Genomic DNA, 12,843 nt, shown 5'->3' on the forward strand with positions numbered 1-12,843 from the left:
TGTTTATGTGTGGCTTAGCCTTTCAAAATAAGATATTTTTGACTACATCCCATTCGGACTGCAATAAACAATTGTTCATATTCATCTTTTGGTCACAATATGGTGCAACATTTTTCCCGAGATCCCAAAGAGGCACGCTAAATGGCTTCAAATTCAACATATTTCAACTACGTCTTCAAAACATTTCTAGATTAATATCCTGAATCATTCATTCAGTTATCATTGTATATAAACTTTGCTGCTGTGCTGTTAGACACAACACGATGAGGAACAGAAACCTTTGTTTCACCCATCCAAAAGACGATTTTGTCTCTGTAAAAATGCATACAGCAATATATAGAACATAGTTGGCATGAGCCAGGTGTCTTTTTTTTTTTCAGAAACCGTGTATTGTGCAAAAGATGCATCACCCATGAATAAAATAAGAAATATGTCTATTTAGTCATGGCGATTCAGATTTGGACAAAGAGCAGCACTGTCCAGCCTCTTTGTGGGATGTCTTTGTTTCTAACATCCTATAATCACAGTTCTGGAACAGTGATTACTTACTTCACTTAAAATGTATTTCCAGAGAGGAAACATAAATGAGTAACTTTCTTTCTATGAACAGGAGAATTCACCACCACAATTACGTACTGGTGGTGTCCATGTGTTCATTTTACAGAAACTGAAATAAAGCATTTATTTTCCTGGAGATTTATGGCTGTACTTTTTTTTATTCATTTGTTAAGCGTACCGGACATATTACATACTTAGAGATGGAATTAGATCAACAAAACAGTCAACAAATCTTTGATCAAAATCAAATCCTAAAAACATAAATGATATTTTGAGTCAAATTTAAACATTCTGCTGGAACCAAATCACAGAAAATTCATAGAAGTTACATGAAACAAAATAGAAAATGCACCACTGCAAAATGAAAAAATGCCTTGGAGCAAAATCTCTTCCAAGGTTTTTACTTCCCCCCCCTTTTATAGTTGTGGATGACATGCATGGAACTAATAACCAATAAGTCAATCAGCTTCCACCCAGTCCTCTTTGGCCCAGTCAGGTAACCGTGTGGAATACTCAAAATCAGGCCCTTTGTAGCGTAACGCGTGGAGATACATGACGAGTTCCTTCTCTGTGGGATCTGGTCGCACCAGCTTACACTCGCTGCACAGATGGTCTCCATTCCCCGGAGGAGCTTCGTCCGTGCAGCCGTGACTCACTTTATTCATCATCTCGCTCCCTGGGCTACAGCCTGCTGTCACTTGTGTGTCGATCTGCGTGAGAGGACTTCCTACGCTTGTGTTCAGTTCAGAGGCCCCGTCTTGTTTTGCTTCTTTCTCGGGTTTCTTGTTTTGATCTGCTCCTTGGTCAATCCCATCATCCAGCATATGCAATAGGTGAAGACTTTCCTGAGAGCGGTTTTCCTCTACGAGAGCCTCCAGCAGCTCCTCGTTACTTTTCCCCACCAGTCCCCCTTTGCCCCTGTGAGGACCCCATGCTGAGGACCCATAGATGGGATCATTGAGGATGGGAAAGCCCAGGTACTGGAGATGGACCCTAATTTGGTGTGTGCGGCCAGTCAGGGGTAAACAACGGACCACACTGGTTTTTCCATTAAAGTTAATCCTCTGGAAAATGGTTCTGCACTCTTTTCCTTTTGGATCTACTCGGCAAATACCGATTTTGAATGAAACGACAAGGATGGGCTCTTCACAAATCAGCTCATCTTCTGGAAACTCCCCCTCCACTCGGCACACGTACTCCTTTTCAAGCTGTTGGCAAATAGAGACGGGAGATATATCTTTGAGATCGACAGATGCCAACGCACTTGCAGAGAAAAGGTTAGATTAATAATTAAACCAAATAATACGCAATTTTTATTTCCATCAATGTCTTAACCTAGCAAAAGCTTAAATCAACCTAATCCTGACCATACCTGTCTGTCTCTAACCAACTGATCCAGTTTCTTTGAAGCCTCCAACGTCCTGGCAAACAGCAGCACCCCAGAGGTGAGCCTGTCCAATCTGTGGACCGTGTGGAGCTCAGAGATCCCTCGCTCTTTTCCCAGGATGAAAATCACCGTGTTGTGGCGGAAGCGACCGCAGGGATGGACGGGAATGGAAGCGGGTTTATCAACCACAAGTACTTCACCATCATCCACCAGAATCTCCAGAGGTTTCCCGACTACCGGGGGCTCATGGCGGTGCACCGTGTTCCTCATGTAATCATTATTCTGTGGAGAGGCAGAAGAAAGTGTTTCTGAGCTGGTTTAATGTATTAATTATATTAAGAAAAGCTACAGACAAGCTAACATTAGCTTATATAATGACACTGACCCTGAGCACCACAGAGAGGTCATCCACAGGGGTCTCGTTCAGCCGAATGCGACCCTCTTTCGCAGCCATCCGGTAATATTCTATGGACTCCGCTCTGAACTCGCTCTTAAACAGCTCCAGGAGGCTTTTTCCAATCCAGCGACCTTTGCAATAGGTTCTGAAATCAAAGTAGTACGGACACACTTTGCGCAGCCCACCTTCGAAGTAGTAGGTGGTCTCGTCGAAATGCTCCTGACAGAAGCTGACTCCACGGTTCTTCTTCTGCGGAGGGGGGATGTATCTCTCGCCCGCACGAAGCTTCTTACCCCCTTCGCCTCTCTGCCTCTTTCCACGGCGATTTGTCTGGGATTTATCCTCCAGATCATCGCTTTTGCGCTTTCCAGTTTTTGTTTCGAATTTCTCTTCCGACGATGGGACATTTACCTCCGCCGGTGTCGCAGTATTTAGTGCTGCCTGCTCCATCGTTGAGCTGCCTTGTTGACACCACAAGTAACGAATAAGACGATTCAGGGGAGCATTAATTTGGCCACAAACACGAGTCTTGTGTATTTTTGTATAAATCACACATCTGGTAACATTAACCACTAAGAAAGACAGCGAATAACATCTTCTCAGGCCTCTAACATGTAAATACATGTGCGTTGCTCTCGAGCGAAAAGTTACTGAACGGCGCGCAGTAATGACGTCACTATGTAGTTAGTTACGAAAAGCAAAAAACAAAACAAAACAATGTGGTGATTTATATTGTGGTGAATGATGTGTGTGTATATATATATATATATACACATCATATATATATATATGTATTTTTTTAAATATATATATACTGTATATTCATATTTATTTAATATTATATATATTATATATATAAACAATATATATATACATACTATATATCTCTCTATATGCATTATATATATATATTTATTTATATCTATTATATATATAGTAATAATATCGCAATTCTCAGCATTCTAATTACATTAGACGTCACTTCCGCTCACTGACAGGGTGAGCGGAAGTGAGCGGAATATAGGTCAAAGGTGCAACAATGTAGAAAAACATTGAGCGCGTGAGCGGAAGCGAGCGGAATGTAGGTCAACAATGCAACAAAGTAACAAACCTTTGACCTACCGTAATTGCTGAACTATTATGCGCACCTGTGAAAAAGCCGCACCCACTGAATTAAAAAAAATATATATTTTGTACTAAAATAAGCCGCACATATTCGTAAGCCGCAAGTGCATTAAGACAAATGATATTTAACGGAACACGGCTCGTAACGATATCCGCAGCAGGTCTCCAAGGTGAACAGCCTCTGGCATGTTAGAATAAGGGAAGTCGGCAAATCAGATCCGTAACTTCGGGATAAGGATTGGCTCTAAGGGCTGGGTCGGTCGGGCTGGGGTGCGAAGCGGGGCTGGGCTCGAGCCGCGGCTGGGGGAGCAGTCGCCCCGTCGCCCTCCCCTCTCCGCCCGTCGGAGGCTGCGCGGCGCGCGCGCCCGCCTGGCGGGGTGTCCCCGTCCCCCTTGCCCCCGTGCCCCTCATCCTCCGTCCGCGGGAGCGTGGTGCGGCAGGGGTGGGGACGCCCGGGAGGTCGAGGGGGTGGGTTCCTTCCCCGCTACGCGGCGCGTCCGACGCCGCGTAGCGGATGGCGGACAGGCGGCGGGGACCGGGTACGGCGGTCCGGCGGCGGCGACTCTGGACGAGCGCCGGGCGCTTCTCGCAGATCTCCCCAGCTACGCGCAAGCGGGGCTTTCCCTCCGGGCGGGCGGGCGTTAATTTTGTAACGAAAATAAATAGGCTTTAACGAAACACGGCTCGTAAAGAAAGTGGGAAAATATACGTAAATTTGCCGCGTCGTTGCATAAACCGCAAGGTTCAAAATATTGGAAAAAAGTAGCGGCTTGTACACCGAGAATTACGGTAGTTAGCGTCCGATGACGCGGTCAGATTTACGCGAAAACGTGATGACGTATCACAACAACCGGAATTGGCGTCAGGGACGCTTTGCTTCTCATCTGTTTATGAGTTACGGAATATTTCTTAGTGTTAAAATGTCTCCTGTTAATTAAAGTATATATACAAACTATGTCGACGCTGCTGCAGAATATTTCTGGGGGAAATGGGCTATATTGATTGTAAAATGTAATCGAGATTAGGCAAATAAATAGCGTTACTGTTAGCTTGGCTACAGTTAGCATTGCTAATTATTTTGTGAAAAGAAGAAAATAGAAGTTTTAAACAGGCAACCAATTAAATATAAACTCCTGCTGAAAGCGTATACACCCTATTATAGCATTTCAAGTCTTATTTAAACAATGAAAAACCTAAACGAATAACATAACACTTGATTTCAGTCCACTACTGAAAAGGTCTTTATTTTAGGAAAATATTAGAATTAAAATAAGTAGTCAGACAGCTGTGTGCATCATATAGTTGCATGATAAACACGAGCTTCGGAATTTATTAAAACGTTTGTTCTTATAGGAACACCTGGACACTCATTGATGCACTCCATGTTAAGTCCTCTTGGAAGACAATGTGGTTTGGCAAACAGAGACAGAGAACGTCCTTGTATGTTGCTAGGTGACAACACCGAGGGGAAGGTGCCAGTAAAGTCGTCAGCTAAACGGAGACACAGCAACACCTCCTGCAGGGGCAACCCCACGGCAATCAGAGCTCACCTCTGAGGAGAGACGATAGCATAGATATAATTAGCAAAAAGCTACAGGATGCACATGGAAGTTATTTATAACTGCATAAATGCACTGGAGATTAAAGTGGTGTATCTATTTGTACAGTGTAATTTATTTACCCAGGCCATTGCTGCCTCTTGTCAGTCAGGGGGACGTACACGACTCCCATCACAGCTTTCCTGAGAAAGGTCCCATCACTCTGCCGATCATACTGTTCGAGCACCTGACTGCCACCTTCAGGGCCCACAGGGAGAATCAACCGCCCACCAGGTTTCAGCTGCTCTAAAAGCTTTAATAGAAAGAGGGGGGGGGGGGCAGATTTTATGAGATTATATTTAATTTAATGACTCAACTCTGTCTTAAAGAGTGGCAACACATCGGTTCCTAATAACACTAGATACATTTACCATGCATAGGATGTTTATATTCTATACTATTTTGATAAACACAGCTATATTCTAAGTATCCTTACAGATTTTGGAACAGTCGCTGAAGCTGCGCCAACATGAATGGCATCATATGGTGCTCCCTCTGGAAAACCAAGCCTGCCATCTCCCACTGTGAACAGATGTAGGTGTGACTTTGATAGCATTTTGTAGCCCTGCAAAAGGCTTGACTTTCACATCACCAGACTCACCTACAAGCTTGATGCGCCCAGAGGTTAACAGTTCTGGATCATCAGCTTGTACATTTTTTATTGCCATCTGAACTAGTGCACTGATGTGTTCAATGCCAACCATTCTGCCACTGGGTCCTGTCTGCAAACAGAAAAATGCAGCCATTGTGCTCAGATATAGGGCATTTTAACCAAACTGGGTCAAGTCAAGCAAATATTTGCACGACCGAAACATGCAAAGTTTGGATGGAACTTACCATCCTTGCAAAGCAGGCAGTGAGATATCCACTTCCTGATCCAACATCAAGTGCTGATGCTCCTTCAGTGAGTTTGTCATTTAACAGCTCCAAAGCATGTGCATGCTGCCAAGGGCAAAAAGAATATACGTAGTGAGTTATTGTTTAACACAGGATAGTTGCTCACATCTCAAAGACAAGTCAGTGTTTGTTACTAACCATGTGTGGTGCACTGATGGTCGCCCTGTAGCCTGAGACAAGGAAATGTCAAGTCAAATAGGGGAGTGTGTGTTCCTGACTCAAATTAGTGAGTGGGATGAATACCTATGGACTGAGGAGAGTCTGCGTAGGGATAGTCTTTAGAGTACAGGCCTCTGTCTGTTGCCAGCATGGCATCAAACACTCGGTCACTGCGGATAACTCCATGATCTGGCGGAGAAATGAGAAGGCAATAGCCTCGTACTGAACTGTATAGTTTCTAAAATAAAGTATCTTTTGAAGGATTTACTGGTCAGAAAACATTTAAATATTCCCTAATAAGAACATTACAGAACTTTTAATTAAATTCTTTAAAGTTTTTCTGTATTTTTCTGACTGTAATCTTTAATGCAGAATACTCTATATCTGCCATGCAAAAGCACCAAAATATATTTACTGTGGAAGCCATAAGGGCTTGAATCAAAGCCATTCAAAAAGGTCGAAGCTAAAATCACTGACACTATTTCAGTACCCCTTAGCCTGCTGACGAGCTCTGCTTGTGTTTTGCCGCTTGACATCCACGCCATGGTCCTGGACAGCAGCACACCCATAGGGACGGCCACTACTGCCAGGCGAAACGCTGCAAGCATCTCCTACGCTGGATCTCCCCCCTGCACACCAAAACACAGAACTGTTAGCCAGGTAGCCCGATTTTAGCGTCACAGTTTCTAATAATTACATGTAAATCGTATATTACACACAGATGATGGGGGCAGTTGCCACGACATGCTCGTCACATGCAATGGTTACCGTGGATTAAAAACGAAGGCTGAGAATAGTCAGGTCAACTTGGTTTGTTTACCTTCCTTGCCACGGTTCCTCCTTCCAGCTGAGGTATACTTCCGGCCCCGCCCTTCTCTAATCATAACGCCTGGCCAATACGAGGCGTCCTTCTAAAAAACGAAGGCGAGAAAATAGCCAATCACATCGCGATAAAGTTTGATCGGCGCTTATAACGTCCAATCATATTACTCTAAATAAGGAAGCGGAGTGTTGCTATTTCATGCCAGGGACGCGGCTAGCAAGCATAGCTGTCTTTCCATCACATCACAGATGAACACATCTCTTATTGTTATTTTCATACAGGTAAGAGGATTAAAAAATAATAATTTATGTGAAGAGAAACGGTTAGAAGATTATTTGAAATGTTTATCAAAGGAAAATCAGTGAGGTTAGCCAGAAGTTCTAAGTATGTTAATGAAATTGAAACTTGCTCAACTTAATTAGAATGTTCTGCTTCGTTCCTTTCTCTCTATCTAAATGCTTCTCTGTATTGAATATCACCAAAAAGAAACAAGTCATACTCGACGCCAATTGGTTTAGAAACCCGATATTAATTAATATCTGTTCAACACAGCTGGCCAGTCCGCCGTAATGATTGACGACTTCGAGGGTCAGGAGGCCCGGTCCAGCGGGGAGCTGTGGTCCGAGATCTGCTGCAGCCTGCCGGGGGCGAAAGATGAACCGGTTCCAGCGAATAACACCGAATTCACGGACTCGTTCCAGCCAGCAGCAGAAGTCGGAGGGCACGTCAACGGGCAGTCAAACGGGACAAGGCGTCGAGCTTCCGGCGCCAGATGGGAACCCATGGAGGATTCTGAGATCTACATAGCCAGTTTAGGTACAGCCAGCCCTCCATCCTGACCGATTTAGCATTTAGCTCGGCTTGTCTTCCATCCACCTGATCACAGGTGCTTAATACATCCTTCTCAATCACGAAAAGTAGTTTTCTATTTATCAATACTGAAAATAAACCTCTAACCATAGATGAATTAAGAAATTGATGGAAACACACATACAAGTTTTACGATGGCAGAAATATAACCAGAGAAATTTGGGCAATAAAGCATGGAATACAGAGATAATTTATTTTTTATTTTATTGATTGCACTCGTCTGTACGAGCCTTTGTCGTAGTTAGAAGTTACTGATATTTCCATTGAAAATTGAAGGCTGTGATTTAAGATGAAAAGTATAGTATTTATTTATTTATTTTTGTTCTACATTTTGCTGTAGAGAACCGCCTGAAGAAACTGAAGGGTCAGTCCAGTGATGTGACCTCCAGGGACATGTTGCGCTCTTTGTCTCAAGCTAAGAAAGAATGCTGGGAGAGATTTCTTCACGATGCTCAGGCCTCGGAGCTCTTCCAAGACGGCGACATGGATGAGAGGTGGGATGGATTCTATTGTTACACACTCGCATACTGTATCCTACAAGATGTAACTTCAGGTGTTTTAGGGAGCGTGTATTTTCTACAATGCCATACCACAGAAAAGGATCTGCATTCTGCTTAAACTTGACGATAACAGACTGTCTTTATATGCTTTGAGCTTAGATATGCTAAAGAGCTCGTAATGGACTCGTCCTCATCTTTATAACTTTGTGTGTATCAGTGCTCTTGAACACTTCAAGAGGTGGTTGATCCCTGAGAAGGTGGCCATCAGTGCGGAAGAGCTGGAGTATCTTCTGAGGCCTCCCCAGAATAATGAAGCGGCTGAACCAAACCAAACACGGACTGACGAGGACACAGAGGCAGAGAGACAAAACACGGAGGAGGAGAAGAAGGATGATACTGAGTGTGTCTAATAATTATATTGATGGAAAATTGATTTGGTTACCTTTACACCTATTTTGATGTTCTATATTATGCCAAAAACCTTTGACGGAGATCAAAGTAGCTATTATCAAAAGTCATTATCATCCGTTTCCACACTGAGTATTACGTTTTCAGTCATATATTTTGTCTTTACTTAATTCATTCCAGGTTAGGAACATTACTGCCTTTGTCCTGTAGCAGGAGATTCTACTTCTAGTCTGTGTAGTGACTTTAGCTTTTTGGCCACGTGCAGTATAATGTAAAATAAAATGTAAGCGCTGCAATTTTTAATTCTGACATTTTGAGCATAAATGTACTGAATATATTGGAACATTGCTTGATGTCGTTATGTCTACCATGTTGATTTTACATTTGCCCATGTCTGCTCCTTAATGTAAACGAGGGTGCGGTTATGAAAAGATGGCTGAGGCACACCTAAAATACAATTAAACAGATACTGGATTATGTGCACGTTTTCATCTACCTTTGCCTTCTTGAAGACCTACTTAAGATGTATGCTTAGTGAGCCATATTTGCATTTTTAAGGTTAAGGTTGGATATATTGATATGCTGTTGTAAAATGGAGACTACATAATGTAATATATCCATGAGGCCCTCACAACTACAGAACTGTGAAGGTCTCTACTTGTGCATTAAAGTGTACTAGAGAGCAGCGAGACCCTTTAGATTAGAGCGAAGATTTACGCATCAATGATGCATAAAGTGCCATTAATAGCCACATGAACACATACCTAATGCTAAAGTAACTCATTTCATAGTTGCCTGTCCTACATCTTTCAGGGAATTATTTAAGTATAGTCATAATAAACTTTCGATTATGCATTTGATTTTTTTCCTCCTGGTTGGGTTCCATCCATTACGTTTGTATGTCGGATGGATGGTGGCTCTCATTGCAGACAGCAGCACGCGGATATTCAAAGGATATTTCAGTAGCTTGTTAGTTTCTTTCATGTTATCGATGACAGACAAATCAATATTAAATCTGTCCACTGATGCAAGGCAGAGGGCGCCACCGTGTGGGCAACAACATTCACTGCAGCTCTCAACCTTTGTTTCCTAAACCAGGAATAAATTCTCATTGACACAAATAAACTCATATATTATTTATTACAATTAAATATTTTCTTATATTACAGAGGTCCGTTTGCAACCGTACAAATAATTTGTGCTGTGATTAATATTTCCAAGATATTTTCAAAATGTCATGCAAAGAATAAGACCATAAAGTTTAGGGTTTCACTTTTTTAACCTGGAGATGAATTTAAATTCAAGTTTCAATACTTTCTCCTCGCTCTCGTTTTGGTGCAAACACTTTTTTTGTGATGATTCATAATCAGACCAAAAATTATGGCAATTAGAAGGTGGGTAAAAAAACAACACTTGGAATATAAAAGGATAAATGGAAACAGGCACAGAGGACCAGTTAAGACACAAGTATCACACATCTTAATTTAAAGAAAAAATTGTCTGTGCCCAGCAGATTTTAAATTGCAGATCAAACAAGATGTACGTTTACACAATGCTGCTCTGTGTGTTGCATTGTGTAGGATTTCCTGCTGAACATCCACCATCTATCAATATTCAATAAAAACCTTTGAGTGGAGAAAGTTTTCTGTGATTCTAAATGATACTGTTCAACATTAAATCAATCAGCATAAAAATATAAATCAATTAATGAAGTATGACAAATTCTACTGACACACAAAAGTTAATCAAAACCACTCTGTTGTTTATCACATTGGCGCGTCTTTCTCTTGTGCCATCGGGCTTACAACATCCTGCAGCATAATCAATATCTTCATTGTTCATCCTTTTCCTGATATTTAGTATTTCCACATTTAACCACACACTGATTTAAGCTCACAAATGCAGTTCTTTGCTCTTAATGTCCCTGAAGCCATGAGAGAGTGGAGAGTGTGGGAGTGGCGGTTTGGAAAATTGAGAGGAGGAGGAGAATTATGATGAACAGATTTAAAAGACTTCTGATGGAACTTTGCAGCCCCCCCCCCCCCCCACACACACACACCCACCCATCATGTAAACTTGAAATGACTGAAATTCATCATGATCACTTGCGTTCCTGCTGACTGTTTTTTAGAAAGTGCAAAACTACAAATCTTTAAGCAGTTGTTCAATATTTCGGGACACGTACTTTTCACTTTCTTGTCAAGAGTTACCCGAGATAATCAATACCACACTCACATCTACAGACAGCACATGGTTAGCTTGTTGTATCTTTGAGTAAAGAATGGAAATAAGGAGAATCAGATATAACGTTTTTTTTTGTTTCCTTTTTCCGGATGTTATTTAGAGCGCTTGGTCAGTGCTGCTGGGTGAATACAGGTGATTTACACCTGCAGTATGCATGCTAAGTGAGTGGCACCTGCAGCTCAGTATTCAGTGGAAATATATGCAAGTATTGTATTGACTTTCTTTTTCAGGTCATGAGAAGAACATAACAAAGAAACCCATAGTTTGAAAATAAATTTGAAGGTAAGAATAGATCGCTTTAACTTTCCAGATCCCATGAACGCATCTCCAGGAAATCACACTAAAAAGCTTTGTAACCTCAGGCTGATACCGACACGCGCTTCTAAATGAAACACTGGGAATGTTCTCTAAGGCAGCAGGGAAACGAGCTCAGGCTAATGGCAAGGAAAGGGTCAAATACTGTAAAATTCAACATGTATAAAAATTGAGGAGGAGGCAAAGTCTTTTGATCTGAGTGAAAGAATGCTGGGAGAGGCCGATGTATGTTTTGGTCCAGCAGGTTACACACCTGTTTGCAGGAGTCCTTCCAAATACTCACAAACACATCCATAAATCTGCCTTGGGGGGGGGGGGGGGGGGAATCTCTACACAACATTTAACAGGTTCGTATTGGCCAAGCGATCAGTCACAGAAACACTACCGTAGAGGAAGGAGAGACATTTTCCACCTTCCCTCTGATCAGGAATGAAAGCCGCTCATCTAAAACTCCATTATTTAAAATTATCTCTTGAAAATAAATTAGATTTTCTCAGTACATAAATAAATATACATCTTCTCTTAAACAGAGGAATGAATCACAGCTCTAAATGCTACGCTGAATACACCGTTCACCATTTCAGCAGTGGGCAAATGAGAATATAGGTGCCTTCATGCCATCTGCTTTGGACAGACACTCATCCAGATATATAAATGCAAATATACAGTTAGTTGACGCCAGGTGTCGAATCGCACCTCGGTCAAACAGCTGTCAGAAAACAAAATACTCCTAAGCAGTGGCGTAACTAAAATGCGTATCCCACTGGATATCTTTGAAAAACAATAACTGAACTTTTTGTGCGGTGCAGACCAGTTCTGACTTGAGAAGAACGCCGCTGAGCTGAATTTCAGGGCTTAGGGTTAAACCTCTGATTCTCTCTGGGATCGTTTGCTTGTTGTTGTGCATGTATTTCCTTAGCGGTGATAAATTAAAAATGGATTTATTCAAAACATCTGATCAACAACTTTCCCTCACGTCTGTGTCCAGAGTTTACGACATGGTCGATAATAAATGCATGAAAATGGAAACTGACTAATACAACGGAAATATGCCGATATTCGTCCGTGCTGGAGTTAGATGGGAATGTGAATATCACTCTCATGGCATGCAGAAGGAAGCAAGCTGGAAGATTGGGAAACGTTAACCCAATTCTGTCCAAGGCCAAAGAAGAAAGCTATAGCGTTCATTCCTCTATTTATGCTAAGCTAGGTTAACTGATCATTGCCACACTCCTCAGTGGGCAGGCTTAAGAGTGGTAATGAGTTCTCACCTGAGTCACAGCGAGAGAACCCGAAAAGCACATGTCATTAAACATCTGGAACACGGCATTTCACACCAGATTCATTTTTTTTGCAGAGCCTCGGCGTGTCTCTACATTCGGACGGACGTGAAGTTAAATGTAAAATACAGATGAATTTCATGACAGATGTGACCAAATCTTCAGACCCAATCTGTCAAGGACCGATGCAGCACGCCACGCTTCAAATTTCCTTCAGCTGCAGCGAATCACAGAGACAAATGAAGTGTCTGGTATCTGTCAGGCAGGCCATAATCCACATTA

The 12,843-nt window shown here is 42.1% G+C and overlaps 3 protein-coding genes across 4 annotated transcripts; 1 reads left to right on the forward strand and 2 right to left on the reverse strand.

The window, feature by feature from the left end:
• Window positions 1-706: 706 nt before the first annotated feature.
• On the reverse strand, window positions 707-2,792 carry rpusd2 (RNA pseudouridine synthase domain containing 2). The gene is made up of 4 exons (XM_068752098.1): window positions 2,331-2,792; window positions 1,931-2,227; window positions 1,283-1,766; window positions 707-1,213 (listed from the first exon to the last, which is right to left on the reverse strand). The coding sequence occupies exons 1-4, from the start codon at window positions 2,790-2,792 to the stop codon at window positions 1,017-1,019; spliced, it is 1,440 nt and encodes a 479-aa protein (XP_068608199.1). The 3' UTR covers window positions 707-1,016.
• A 1,918-nt stretch (window positions 2,793-4,710) lies between these two features.
• On the reverse strand, window positions 4,711-6,986 carry pcmtl (l-isoaspartyl protein carboxyl methyltransferase, like). 2 transcript variants are annotated; one of them, XM_068751909.1, is made up of 9 exons: window positions 6,942-6,986; window positions 6,612-6,750; window positions 6,206-6,310; window positions 6,101-6,132; window positions 5,903-6,007; window positions 5,667-5,787; window positions 5,502-5,587; window positions 5,149-5,318; window positions 4,711-5,019 (listed from the first exon to the last, which is right to left on the reverse strand). In XM_068751909.1, the coding sequence occupies exons 2-9, from the start codon at window positions 6,727-6,729 to the stop codon at window positions 5,007-5,009; spliced, it is 750 nt and encodes a 249-aa protein (XP_068608010.1). In that variant the 5' UTR covers window positions 6,730-6,750; window positions 6,942-6,986; the 3' UTR covers window positions 4,711-5,006. The 2 variants fall into 2 exon arrangements, with proteins under 2 accessions (XP_068608010.1, XP_068608009.1); XM_068751908.1 differs by lacking the exon at window positions 6,942-6,986 and adding an exon at window positions 6,841-6,888.
• Window positions 6,987-7,143: 157 nt separating this feature from the next.
• On the forward strand, window positions 7,144-9,199 carry ccdc32 (coiled-coil domain containing 32). Its single transcript, XM_068752171.1, has 4 exons — window positions 7,144-7,225; window positions 7,497-7,760; window positions 8,155-8,308; window positions 8,532-9,199. The coding sequence occupies exons 2-4, from the start codon at window positions 7,514-7,516 to the stop codon at window positions 8,722-8,724; spliced, it is 594 nt and encodes a 197-aa protein (XP_068608272.1). The 5' UTR covers window positions 7,144-7,225; window positions 7,497-7,513; the 3' UTR covers window positions 8,725-9,199.
• Window positions 9,200-12,843: the final 3,644 nt, after the last annotated feature.

This window comes from Brachionichthys hirsutus, chromosome 18 (genome assembly GCF_040956055.1).
Source record: "Brachionichthys hirsutus isolate HB-005 chromosome 18, CSIRO-AGI_Bhir_v1, whole genome shotgun sequence".
Taxonomy (NCBI): domain Eukaryota; kingdom Metazoa; phylum Chordata; class Actinopteri; order Lophiiformes; family Brachionichthyidae; genus Brachionichthys; species Brachionichthys hirsutus.